Source organism: Perissodus microlepis, chromosome 1 (assembly GCF_051167445.1).
Source record: "Perissodus microlepis isolate ML-2025 ecotype Zambia chromosome 1, ASM5116744v1, whole genome shotgun sequence".
In the NCBI taxonomy this organism is placed as follows: domain Eukaryota; kingdom Metazoa; phylum Chordata; class Actinopteri; order Cichliformes; family Cichlidae; genus Perissodus; species Perissodus microlepis.
In genome coordinates, this window is record NC_140461.1 from 2660687 (window position 1) to 2673669 (window position 12983).

Consider the following 12983-nt stretch of genomic DNA (forward strand, 5'->3'; position numbering starts at 1 on the left):
GGATCCTGGTGTTATTTGTCTCTCAGAAACAGTTCATAACTTCAACTCATTCATGTCACCTAAAAGGTAAACCTGTTTCTCCATCACCTGTTCAGCTCTGATTCAGTAAGGACATCTCCTGGTTTCATCTTCATGTTTCCCTCTCACCAGATATACAAACCAATATCATGACCAGCAGCTTTTACAGCTGTGGCTCCAGCAAACATCAGCTGATACTAGAAATTAATATTAAATAAATTCTAACAACAGCTGATCAAGCTTAAACGTGCTGCTGTTGTTTAGCGCGACATCTGCTGGTTTCTTCTTTCTGGGGCAAAGTGGGCGATAAACAAACAAGAGAGAAAAGCCGATCAGCTGATCATTGATCAGTTTCATGATTGAATGAGCAAAGAAGAGGCAGCTGACAGCGTAAACACACAGAATAACTCCAGCTTTGTGTCTTTTTCATTGTAGCTGAAGTTCGGGACAAACTGTGTTCCTTTTCACCTCAACACGAAACGTGTAATATTTTCTCTGAATGCGGGACGATTCCGTTTTTACTGGACAGTTGGCAACTCTACTAACTAACCTTATGAATAAAGTAAAGTTCACTATCAGTAACATCATAGCACCCACCCAGCTGTATAGAAACTCTGTCATGCTAGCTAGCACGCAGTACGAGTTATTGTAACTGACAGTAAAAAGTCAGCATAACGAAAATAAACTCCACCTAAACTTGGTTTATATCTGACCCAGATAGACTGCAGGTCATAACTTCTTACCTGAAGTTCAGTTCACCTGACACCTGACAATTTAGGCTATTTTTTAGCCTCACTAGGCTTTGGTGCAGAGGTTCACTGAGAGGTTAACGAGTGTGTGTAATTTTTCTATTATACTATCATATATATTTACTGTACTGTAATGTACTTAGAATATTATTATCATATTATTATACAGGTAAATCAGTATCCTAGTAATTATTCATATTGGTGTTGGTGATATTTGCAAAAACATTTAAACAGTCATAAATTAATTGTTGGCCTGTAATCTGTGAAAAATGTGTTAGACATCTCTCTCATGAATGATTCATTCACTTTCCACAAAAAAAAGGAAAAAGAAATCCTATCTCAAGACAGAAGCTGCCTTGATAATAGCTGAGTTATCAGTTTTTAGCAACAGAAATGTCTTTTTCCAGAGAGATGTGGCCAAGAGGGCGTCACACATTTTAACAAATGTAACGTCACAGTTATAGAAACATGATTTAAGTGACCAAAAAGGACAATATAGATATAATAACTCAATAAATCAGAGTCACAAATATATTCTATGTATTTCATATATACCTATTATAGTATACATTCAAAACAAAACAAAAACAAAGAAACTTCGGAAATGATTTTTGGCACAACACCGGCAGGGGGCAGTATTTCACCTTTAAGCTTTTTTGACACGTGTCAGAAGGAGAAGAAGAAGAACCGGGACGTGTTCGTCAGCGCTGGATGTTCCGGTTGTTTACAACCAGGAAATCTGTCAGTTTGTGAACCGGGACTCCGTGAACCTGCAGCGGTAAACATGGCGGCGGTGGACGTGGAGGATGAGAGCATCCTGGCGTCCATCTTTAAGGACAGCTTCCCGGACAGCTGGAGGGACAACCCGGACTTCGCGGCCTACCTGTCGGAGCTCAGCTCCTTCGGGGTGGAGAAGCTGGGTCGGGAGCCGGAGAGGCTGGCGGAGGAGCGGGCTCAGATCCTGCAGCAGACCCGGGAGCTGGCCTTCTCCAACTACCAGACCTTCATCCGCACCGCCGACTGCACCGAGCACATCTACCGGGACTTCGGCCGGGTGGAGAGCAGCGTGTCCCGGCTGCTGGACAAGCTGCCCCGCTTCGGAGAGAATTGCAGGTCGGTGGCTCCCTGTGGAGGGGATGTCAGCAGGAGGAAACTGTTACTGGTTTAATCGATTAACACGGGGTCTATAAAACACCTGAAGTGTCATCATTTACTGTTAGGTTAATAAAAACTTCAGACATTTTTTAAAAAGCACACAGGATGAACTGATCAAGGAGAGAGATGCAGATTATTATTATTGTAGCTCACTGTAGGATCACAGCCTGCCTTTAAATTCAAAATATTTAAATACAGAAAAATAAAAAGAATCAAAGTGAATAACTTAGTTATTTTCTTAGGAATATGCCACAGAAGGTGAATTGACTGGGAATAAAACAGCAGCAGATTAATTTCCTTTGTGCTGGCTCGTCAGCCTCCTTTCAGAATAAAAAACAGGCAGTCAGACTTTAGCCACAACCAGAACAAAACTAAAGACTGGGAACATTAATGAAAGATAATAAAAGGTTCTTAGAGCTATAAATTGTTACGTGTTACACACAGTTGTGTTTTTGCTGTTGTGCTGTCTCTCTGAGCTTTGGGGGCTCATTTTGTTTTCAGGCACTTCATGAAAGAGGCGGAGGAGATCGGAGCAAGCCGCCGGATGAACAGCCTCACTCTGAACCGCCACACGGAGATCCTGGAGATTCTGGAGATTCCTCAGCTCATGGACACCTGCGTCCGCAACGGCTACTACGAAGAGGCTCTGGAGCTGGCGGCATACGTGAAGAGGCTGGAGAAGAAACACTCGTCGCTGCCCGTCATCCAGGTGAGTCCAGACCAGGCTGACGAAGACCAAAAAGCGGGTGTGTTTGGGGTTTTTCCATTTCAGCCTGTTAGTCACGCTGCCTGAATGAAACTCTAAATATTATTTAGGAAAATGAACTGTTAGGGCTAAATAAACGTTACTTTTCTTTGATTTTCTGTCGTGTGATGTTGGAGAAAAAAATGTTCAAATAAACAATTACACGTGTGAAGAGAATTAAAGAGCTCAGGCTCCAGACCGCTCTGAATACTCAGTTTTCTTTTGTTACGTGCACAGCTAACAAGCTCTGGGTGTTGCCCCTCAGCAGGCTTCCAGGTGTTGGCCAGCTGGAATAAAGCAGGCTTTCAGAGAAGGTGAAAAGGCTAAAATGTGACGGTGGGAGGTTGTTGATGGGGCTCAGGTTCAGGTACAGGCTGGAAATCGCTAGTTTAAACTCTAAATTGACAAAAACAGCTGAGAAACTTTCTCTTTGCTGAGATATAAAACAGAAAAGGTCATTGTGGAGAACATCTAATGTTTCGGCTCCTCTAACCTTTGACCTTCTCCATCTTTAGGGTATCGTGCGTGAAGTGCGTCAGTCGGCTCAGCTGATGCTCAACCAGCTGTTGCAGCAGCTCCGCAGCAACTCCCAGCTTCCCGTGTGCCTCCGCGTCATCGGTTACCTGCGGCGTATGGACGTGTTCACGGAGGCGGAGCTGCGGGTGAAGTTCCTGCAGGCTCGCAGCACTTGGCTGCACTCCATCCTCGCCACCATCCCTGAAAACGATGCTTACTTTCACATCACCAAGACCATCGAGGCCTGCAGGGTGCACCTGTTTGACATCATCACCCAGTACAGAGCCATCTTCTCTGACGAGGACCCGCTAGTCCCCCCCGCCGGTGGGCTCATGGCTGTGAACGAGGGCGCCATCTTCCACGGCTGGGTGGTGCACAAGGTGGCAGAGTTCCTGGAGACCTTAGAGAGGGACCTGCAGCGGGGTGTGGGCAGCCGCCTGGACTCCCTGCTGGGTCAGTGCATGTACTTCGGTTTGTCCTTCAGCAGGGTGGGGGCGGACTTCCGCGGGCAGCTGGCGCCCATGTTCCAGCGGGTGGCGGTGGACACGTTCCGCGGAGCCGTGAAGGAGGCGGTGGAAAAGTTCCAGGAGGACATGAACCTGTACACCCTCATCGCCCTGCCCTCAGTGCTGGCAGGGACCATCCCCGTCGTAGCCCCCGCCCCGCAGCCCGGCACCCTGCAGCCCCCAATGTCCCTGCTGGACTTCCAGCCGCTCGCCTGCTTTCTCAACAACATCCTGACGGCCTTCAACGACCTCCGCCTCTGCTGCCCCATCGGAGTGGTGGAGAATGTCACCAAATGCCTGGAGGAAGCCCTAAAGATGGTGAGCAGCTGGATCTTTGGTGTAATCTGGGTTAAAGTCAGACTGATGCTGGATTAACAGCTGCTGACGGTGTCGTTTTTTTGTCAGGTGACCCGTCAGATTCTGGTGTTTCACCGGGCGGAGGAGACGGCCTTCAGCAGCCGGGAGAAGGAGCTGTTTATTCAGTTCTGCTGTGCGTACGCTGAAGACCTGCTGCCCTTCCTGAACCGCTGCCTGCAGGTCCTGTTTCCACCGGCTCAGCTCGCTCTCATCCTGGGTGAGGACTCGCAGCAACGTCTGAGTTCCACTTTGTTCGTTTCTTCATTTAAAACGGACGCGGTGATGCTGAAGAAGTTTAACGACGGGCCTGGAAGTGAAGTCGTTATTCCAATAATGTGGTCTCAGTTTAAACTGTTGTCCTTGCGTTGTTGTTCTTGTTGGTCACATTCGGTCTCGGGCTGGAAACCGCATGAACGTACATTGTAGACTGTATATAAAAGATGGGCGTAGCCACTGGGACATTTGTGAAACCATGGTCTGAATTTGGAGTAATGACCGCTTCAGCCTGTAGGGGGCACTAATAAAACCACAAAATCACCACACAAGCTTTTTTCTGTAGTAGACTTTTGGTCCAATCAGTCAATGAAAAGAAAACTTCACAAAATTAATTTAAAAGAGAAAAAATCTTTAACCTCTTTTTCTTTTTTTGCCCTGGACTCTTATCTCAAAGTTATTCTTTGTAATGACTAAAATAGCTTAAGAAGTGCTGAGCAGCAGAGTTTGGTCTGAATCAAATCGGTTGTCTCTCCGCAGGTGTTCCTCCCACCCAGCTGCATAAGTACGGCCATCTGGGCTCCATCGACCTCGCCGCAGTCCTCGAGCCTCTGGACTTCCTGCTTCCTCAGAAGGAGCCGCCGGTGCCAGAGGTCGACATTACGGCTGAATTGAGCAGCCTGACGTTTGACATGGAGCCCAAAGAACCGGCAGCAGATCCAGACTCGGCGCCGACCCCATCAGATGTCAGAGACTCAAAACCCGGAGCTGAACTGACAAAGACGGAGTTTGAAAAGCCGAAGCAGGACGAGGAGTGAAGGCGAGGAAACGCTGGCTCTGTAAACTGTATCCTGTGACGGACATCTGTCAAAACCGAAGCATTAAAATATTTTTATATATGTGAGAAAAAGGCTTTAATGGTGACATTTCTTCTCTTATTTAAAGGTTTACTCACTAACATAGAAGGAAAATAAGCAAATAGTTTAGTTTGCTTCTTTTTCCATCGATGATGGAGTCCACCTGATTTTAACTCTGCTCTCGGAGATCTTCAGCTCGTTCTCGTCCTTTAAGATGGAAAAACTGAATGTTTGTGTTTTCCTGGTAACGTGTCAGAAATCTGAGAAAACCAAAAGTTTGATTTATTGATAGGAAAGTCCTGAAGGGCAGAAACTGACTCTGCATTTTCATCCAGCGTCGGCCTCATCTTTGAGCTTTTTCTGCTGAGGCAGCTGGGAGTTGTAGTCCGTCAGCTGGGAGTTGTAGTCCGTCAGCTGTGTCTGATTTACATGGTGGGTTTGTTAAAAACTGTCTGGACACTTAAATCTTTCACTTTGATTCAAAGATTTATTGGAAATCAATAAAGATCAATTATATTGACGAGTCAGTCTCATGTTTAAAGGAGCGTACTGCAGTTTCTGCACAGTCACGGTCAGTCTGAGCTGATCTCCACCTGGCTGGAATATCTGAAGATAAACTCAAGGATCTCCACCTTCACAGATCTACAGGTGAGCACCTCGTGGGCGCTACTTCCACCAACTAACAGCCTTACTACACCTGCCTGTTAGGACTAGTGTTTGGACATTAGGTCTTATTTTCCTGTTTAAAAATGTAAACCTTCCAGTGATCATGTTCTCCCTCTGCGTCGTGTTTGAATCGTTGGTTTTTGTGTAATTTTACTGTCAGACAGCGACGGGACAATTCAATGATGTAATGCTGTGTTACCATAGAAACACAGCATTTCTGGCACAACTTCAGTGACTCACAAGGTGCAACGAGAAGATAAAGACGTAAAAGGTCCAGCACTATGCGGCACACAGTGATGTTACTCACTGTTTAACCACACGTCAAAGCATGAAATTGTAATCAATAAAGTTTATTTATGTCAAACATGTGGCCCTCGGGCCCAGAGGCAGCCCAGTGAAGGGTCACGTTTGGTCCGGCTTTACAAAGTGTGAAAACTGCAGAGAAGTCAGTTTGTGTTTTTCAGTGCAGGACCCCGACGTTACAGGACAGTTAGAAATGTTTCTCATGATGATGTTTTTATCATAAAGATGTAAAATACTTTAGATCAGCCATAAACACTGAGCTGGAAACTATAACGTAGTTCAAGCAGACTCGCTGTGAAAAAAATAAGAAATATTTTAATAAGAATATTACGTCTGGTAAAATTTGAAGGAAGAAGGATTTACACATCAGTCGTTGTTTAAACCCTGAACCTGATGTGCACCTGCACGCTGTAGCCGCGTAACCCAGAGTGACCGTGATTGGTCCGTTCAGTACTGCCGTTTGCTCTTACAGATGTTCAGCCACCTCTGCCATCCTTGATCTAATCGACTGGAGGAGAAAGCTCTCCAGCAGCGAGTGTTTAGGAGCAGAGCTTTATTTTTTCCTTCTTCACTCACAGAAATCCTGATATGTAGCAGAATCTCTGTATCACGTCGCCGCCCTGCAGACCGAGAGCGCTCCTGCCTCTGTGGTGGAGGTAATGAGCAGAAACAGACACCGATGTGAAATTTCACACACTTTTAATGTATTTATTATTCTGGCTCGTTCCATAAGGGATGCTATGTAATGTGTAATAATCTGGAGCTGGTACTGTTAGAGTCACTCGTGCTGCCAGCAGTTAATTCGCCCGTGTGTCGCCGAGTGTCATTGACTTCCTCTGGCTGTCACGCTCGTCTCTTCTGCTGTGAACACCGTGTTTAGAGCTGTAGTTAATCCTTATGTCTTGGATGTCTGACTGTCCATGAACGCACCAGAAGACCTGGTGAGTTAATCTGTCGCACGCGAGCTGATGGACGATTTGGGAAATGACGGTCCTTTAATTTAAACACGATGCATGCTCGCCATCTTTACTTCTTCTTGATGAACTTCCTGCGGGTGGCGTTGGGGTTGGCCCGCCTCCTGCCGCCGCCACACTGGCTGTCTCTGATCTGCAGGTTGGCGGCTCGGCTGTAGATGTCGTTCTCACAGAACGGCGACGCTCCGGCCACGTAGTCCGGGTTGAAGACATCGGTCTTCTGGCGAGCCTTCCGGGAGAGCCTCTGCTGGGGGAAGCGCTGGTCCTCCACCAGGTGGGGGTTGGTGGAGTGTTTCCCCCCCTGAGGCAGAGGCAGCGTGTGCTGAAACACAAGACGGCAGCGGTCAGGTTTAGGACGTTTAGACCCGACTCAGGCAGAACTGAAGCGGTCTGAAAAAATGATTCACGCTGCAGTGCGAACGCAGAGTCATTTTAGAAGTGATAAAACGCCGCGTCTCACCCGGAGCCCTCTGGGGTTCAACACTTTGGGGTTTTTGGAGAAATGCATCTGCATGCTGCCGTCCTCGTTCACCGTCACCGCCAGCTTCTTCAGGGTTCTGTTCCCGCAGTGAGGACAGAAAGCTTTGTTCATGTCGCTCGTCGTCCTGGAATCGAAACATTTAACAGGTCAATGCTCCTGCACGGGCAACCCCTCGCTTTATTCTCCTTACAGCCTCTAAGAACAGGACAGGTCACTAACATTCTGAAAACTAAAGAACACATCTGTCCGTCTGAGGAACATCTGTCCTCTCATGTTAGGTTTGTTCCAACCCTGCACTCCACGCTCCATCGTTCTGATCCACTTTAACATCTGTGCTTTTTCTTAAAGCAGGCGTGGGCGACTCCAGGCCTCGAGGGCCGGAGTCCTGCAGGTTTAGATGTGTCCTTGATCCAACACAGCTGACCTAAACGTCTAAATGACCTCCTCAACATGTCGGGAAGTTCTCCAGAAACCAGGGAATGAACTAATCATTAGATTCAGGTGTGTTGACCCAGGGTGAGATCTAAAACCTGCAGGACGCCGGCCCTCCCACCCCTGGTGTAGAGCCACTTTAATGGATTATATTCAGATTTTTACATGATGTTTTATTTTGACCTTATTTACATCTGTATCTCTGGAGCACCTTTATTATATTTTTATATAATTTTTTAACCTTTTTTTCATATTTATTTTCTTGCCAATCTGTGTAAGCATCATTTTTATTGTGTTTTATTATTTTTATTTTAACCTACTCAAGCAGCAATTTAATCATTTAATTTATTTATTTATTTTATTCCTTTCATTGACTTTGTCCTTTTTATTTATTTATGTATTAATGTATTTTTATTGTACTTTTTTATTCTTTTAATAAAGCAGTCCTGACATTTTCACTTGTTCAGCACCTTTATTCTATTCTTGATATAAATTTAAATGTTTTAAATGTCGTATTTTGTATTTTTCATTGGAACGTATTCGAGCTGCCTCCCTTTCAGCCTGAAGAGGTTTTGTTAAATTTGTTCGGACTCACTTGAAGCAGGCGTGACATCTCAGGATGTAGTTCCTCGCCTGCTTGATCAGCATCCCGTTCACAGAGAGAACGTGAAGTCCGATCTGAATGAGAACGTTCTGGGACACAGACAGCGAAAGCTTTTTGAAGTCCGGCGTAAAGCAGGAGAATATTTATTCACGCAGCGGTTTACTGAAACCATTCATGCAAACTTTTAGACAGAAGGTGAAAAACAGCGAATGCACCGTCTGCATCCGTTACCTGCATGGCGAAGTCGGTGGTGAGACAGCCGACTTTGATGTCAGCTGGAGCCGTCCAATCAGCAGAGTCCATTTTCACCTCTTTGATGTTACCGGGAGTGATCCATCCTCCTCCATCGTCATCGTCCTCCTCGTCATCTTCGTCATCAGGCTCGTTCTCTTTGTCCTCGTCGTCCGATTGGCCCGCCGACGCCCTTTGCTCCGCCCTCTTCTCTGTCTGTGGTGATTCGTTGCCCTCTTTCTGTAAACAAACATCATCATCATCATCATCATCACTGCAGTCTGACAGGTGACAGAAGTTATGACTCAATGAGAGATGTAAAATTCCTCCTTTGTCTCCTTGCTTCCTCTCACATGCATCCTTTCCTACGGAGCGAGACCCTGATGTTGAGGAGGAAACCCTGTTTATCCCGCGCCATCAACGTCAGGAACGTTTTCCACACGATTCACTATTTACACATTACAAGAATAAGACCTCAGATCACACTTGAACTACTTTTTCTCTTGAAATGTGCTGCAGGAGGTGGAGGTGGTGGGCATGCACATGAAGTTCAGAGGCTGCAACACAAAACAACAGAAATAAAAGGGTAATGCACTGATGCACTAGAGTCTGACTGGTGTGTGAAACCATGCAAACACAAAGACGCCTGCAGCCCTCAAAGTCTCATGGAGGCTCCTTTAAATATGAACGAGGTCTCCTGCAAACTGCAGCCGGTGACACGAGCCGGTCACAGTCTGAACAGGAGCTGAACCGAGGCCCAGAGTAACACAAAGGATTATTCTGAACTGTGAATCATGCAAAGCTGCTCTACGAGACTCCCAGCATGAAAACATTCTTCCCTTTCAACTCACCAGTAAACCCAGCAGCTCATCGCTGAAGGTCAGGAGCGGATCCCTCCAGAACAGAAAGCTGCTGAACTGGTCTCCGTCCGAAGTCGTCCGTGTGTCCGCTTGTTTCTGTCCGCCGCTCGATTTTAAACCCTCCGCTGGACCCTGACAGAGCAGCAGCGATAACACACACCCTGTGTTTACGTGCACAACCTGGAGATACAATCTCTTTTCCAACAACACGGCACCCAACTCCATTCATCCATCCATGCCTCCGTCCATCCATCCACCCATGCCTCCATCCATCTGTCTGTCCATCCATCCATCCTTAGTGGCCGGGGAAAAACAGATGTTCCTCTCTCCAGACATTTTCTCGGGAATTTCCACCCAGCTGCGAGCTATAACCTCTCCAGTGTGTCCTGGTTCTGTCCTGGGTGAAACCGTTAACCTGCAGCGGTGCAGGAGGTTTTCTGGTCGGATGCCCAAAGCACCCTAGCTGGCTCCCTTCAGTGTGGAGGACTAACAACCACTGCACGGATGTTCCAAACCAGTTCCACGTTTTCACAGGAAAAAAACCCAGTAAAGACACAGCACCACAAAACCTCTGTGCTCAGAGGTGCAACCACGCCACTGGCTGTGGGAGCGGACAGACATTCACACATGCAGCTCACAGAGTCCGTCCTCCATGATTTTATTCTGTGGATGTTACTTTAAACTCTGCTTTGCAATCTTTGGTCTTACAACAGTCAGAATAATGGAGCTGGTTTCATCAGTGGCAGAGAGATTGTGTATGTGTTTGTAACAAAGGCAGCTCGGCTCGGTTTCTGAAGATTCTCGCCTGTTTTCTACGATCGCTTTAAGACACGTTCACAGAGGAAAGGTTCTGAGCATTGAAACCATCTGTGCAAACACAGACGTCTGTGTCAGCAGAGGGATTTAAAACCCTCTGAGGAAGTCGTTACAGCGAGAGTCGGTGAGACTGTGAGGTCCAGGTGCTCCTCGTCCTCTCACCACGGCATGAAATCTCAGACCGTCACTTTTAACGTGCTTTTAACGTTTGTCGCATCAAAAATACAAAAGAATAGAAAAAATCTGAGGAAATGAAGACGAGCTCCGAAACAACATCAGAACAAAGCTCAAAATTCTGTATTTTAAAAACTAAGCACAGACGAAGGTCAGCAGAAGGTACATCGTCCGATTTTCCCAAATTTTAACTGACAGCGTAAAGAAACGAGAGATTTACAAGAAAGGAAATAACTTTTTTAAACACTTTGAAAGGAGTCTAGTATTTCTGTCTGTGACGTTCAGATTCTCCTAAATCTCTCAAATTTGGTTTCCTGATTAAAATAATTTCACATTATGAGGAAAAGATGCAAAAATTAAACGACAGAAACTTCTTGTTTTAAAGCTACTGTCTCAAAAAAGCTACGATCGAACCGAAGAGAGCTGTGTTTCTGTCCTCACCAGTAAACCCAGCAGCTCGTCATCGATGGCCGGCAGCGGCTCCCTCCAGAACTGGAAGCTGTTGAACTCGTCGCCGTTGGTCTCGTTCGGCGTCTTCTTTTCCGTCTCCGTCTGTTGGACATTCGTGCTGTCCGCAGGTTTCTGAAGACACAAAGACAAAGTGAGAAAACGTTCCTGACTGCACGCCGGCCTGACGGCTGACACGAGCGTCCGACTCTCACCTTGGAAGGAAAGTGGAACCCGGCGACGTTCATCGGAGTCTCGGGGTGGTGCTGTGTGCTCTGAATGTTCACCTGGATCAGAAAATAACCAGAGGAGTCTGAGTTTATCACAGTGTGGAGTTAAACGTCTACATGTCTGCTGTACAGAGTCAAGAATAGAATAGAATAGAATAGAACAACCCTTTATTGGCATTGTACAACAAAAGTATGGGTGCAATGAACATGTGACGCTAACTGCACAGGAGTAAAAATACACATAAATATTAAACACATTAGGAATAAACAGCAAACAGGAGAGCGAGTCTGTGTGCTGCAGGTACCTTAACCTCCGGCTCCTTCCTCAGGTGCTGCGAGCCCACGTTCTCCAGCTCCAGCTGGTAGGTCAGAGCCAGGACTTTGATGTCGGTGGCTGAGAGACTCGGATAGTCCCCGGTCTTCTTGGAGAACTCTGTCACTGAAAACAGACAGGATGTTAAATCACACCTTTACAAGAGGTTTGGAAAGGGCTGGGATTCAGACGCCCGCTCACCGTGTCTGATGTGCTCTGGATGAGGTTCCTTAAAGTGGAGCTGGTACGGCAGGAAGGCCAGGCTCCTCCTGGTGGGCTTGTCTCGGATCTCTTCCACCACATCTTTCAGGGTGTAGATATTCCTGCCGATTTCCTACCAGATAAAACCAACAGAGTGAGATAACATCGGGAAGCTTCAGCCTCATCTTTATCGTGGCAGCAGCCAGAATTCATTTTTTTAATGCGCTTCAAGCTGAAATCTTCATTAAAGTATTATATAAAGTAAAATAAATATTTATTTTACTAAACAAGGTTTTTTCCTCCTTTAACAGTCTGAGAACAGAGACCAGATCCGGACCAAAAACCCGTCCATCTACGCTTAAACCTGAACTACGGCATCCGGTGATGCTTTGAACACCATTGATCCAGATCTCCTTTCTCTGGACGACATTAAAGATCCGGGACCAGATGAACACATTTAACTCAGTTTTATGGTCCTGGGTCATTTATTGTCCCTGTGAAAGCAGAAGAAGATCCGGTTTCTCGGTTTGTTGTCGGGGACCTGTTGGCCTCCGGCTCCACGCTGAGTCCTCTCCCCCCGGCTCGCCTCGCTGACACCCCCCGGTCTCTGAAGCCCCTCTCCCGGGTCACACACACCCTCACAACCCGGTCCACCTGTATCAGGAGGGACAGACTCACCTGGAGAGGAGCTTTCCTTAAAAACGCTCCTGCATCTGCGACGACATGCTCTACCAGGGTGGTCGCCATCTTGGTTTGGCGACCAGCAGCGGGAGCGACCAATCAGAAGAGAGGGGAAACACTCGTGACACGTAGAAGCCGAAAACACGTCATTCATGTGGGAAAGTTGAACTTAACCATTAAAGTTGTTTTTAAAAAAGTGAAACGTTTGTTTTCTTATTTAATTCGTGTATTATTTTTAATCGATATATTAATGTAACTCATATTTTATATACAGTAATTATATACTTTATGTCCTTTAACAATCAGACTTCAAGATATTTAAAAAAAACAATAGTACATGTTTACTAAGAGACACAAACATCAAAGGTATAAAATTAGAAAGCAAATAAAGGAAAACATCGTAATAAAAGGTTACATTTTTATGATTAACAGAACAGATCGCGTCTGTTATTGC

The 12983-nt window shown here is 46.1% G+C and overlaps 2 protein-coding genes across 3 annotated transcripts; one reads left to right on the forward strand and one right to left on the reverse strand.

Annotated features, from left to right (window-relative positions):
• The first annotated feature begins 1420 nt into the window (after positions 1 to 1420).
• Positions 1421 to 5636, forward strand: cog8 (component of oligomeric golgi complex 8). The gene is made up of 5 exons (XM_084926645.1): positions 1421 to 1880; positions 2424 to 2631; positions 3183 to 4007; positions 4095 to 4263; positions 4800 to 5636. The coding sequence occupies exons 1-5, from the start codon at positions 1552 to 1554 to the stop codon at positions 5075 to 5077; spliced, it is 1809 nt and encodes a 602-aa protein (XP_084782771.1). The 5' UTR covers positions 1421 to 1551; the 3' UTR covers positions 5078 to 5636.
• Positions 5637 to 6767: 1131 nt separating this feature from the next.
• nob1 (NIN1 (RPN12) binding protein 1 homolog) lies at positions 6768 to 12631 on the reverse strand. 2 transcript variants are annotated; one of them, XM_084926657.1, is made up of 10 exons: positions 12527 to 12631; positions 11849 to 11981; positions 11640 to 11773; positions 11320 to 11391; positions 11099 to 11239; positions 9659 to 9799; positions 8808 to 9047; positions 8568 to 8665; positions 7520 to 7664; positions 6768 to 7381 (listed from the first exon to the last, which is right to left on the reverse strand). In XM_084926657.1, the coding sequence occupies exons 1-10, from the start codon at positions 12593 to 12595 to the stop codon at positions 7112 to 7114; spliced, it is 1443 nt and encodes a 480-aa protein (XP_084782783.1). In that variant the 5' UTR covers positions 12596 to 12631; the 3' UTR covers positions 6768 to 7111. The 2 variants fall into 2 exon arrangements, with proteins under 2 accessions (XP_084782783.1, XP_084782792.1); XM_084926666.1 differs by lacking the exon at positions 9659 to 9799.
• Positions 12632 to 12983: the final 352 nt, after the last annotated feature.

What these genes read in the sequence shown, in the direction of transcription:
- cog8 (XM_084926645.1), top strand. Translation starts at nt 1,552, where the DNA reads ATGGCGGCGGTGGACGTGGAGGATGAGAGCATCCTGGCGTCCATCTTT. An exon ending in CGTCGCTGCCCGTCATCCAG is followed by an intron (nt 2,632 to 3,182) that starts GTGAGTCCAGAC and finishes CTCCATCTTTAG; the next exon opens with GGTATCGTGCGTGAAGTGCG. An exon ending in TGGAGGAAGCCCTAAAGATG is followed by an intron (nt 4,008 to 4,094) that starts GTGAGCAGCTGG and finishes TTTTTTTGTCAG; the next exon opens with GTGACCCGTCAGATTCTGGT.
- nob1 (XM_084926657.1), bottom strand. Translation starts at nt 12,595, where the DNA reads ATGGCGACCACCCTGGTAGAGCATGTCGTCGCAGATGCAGGAGCGTTT. An exon ending in GGAAGGAGCCGGAGGTTAAG is followed by an intron (nt 11,392 to 11,639) that starts GTACCTGCAGCA and finishes TTTCTGATCCAG; the next exon opens with GTGAACATTCAGAGCACACA. An exon ending in CCACCGACTTCGCCATGCAG is followed by an intron (nt 8,666 to 8,807) that starts GTAACGGATGCA and finishes TCTGTGTCCCAG; the next exon opens with AACGTTCTCATTCAGATCGG.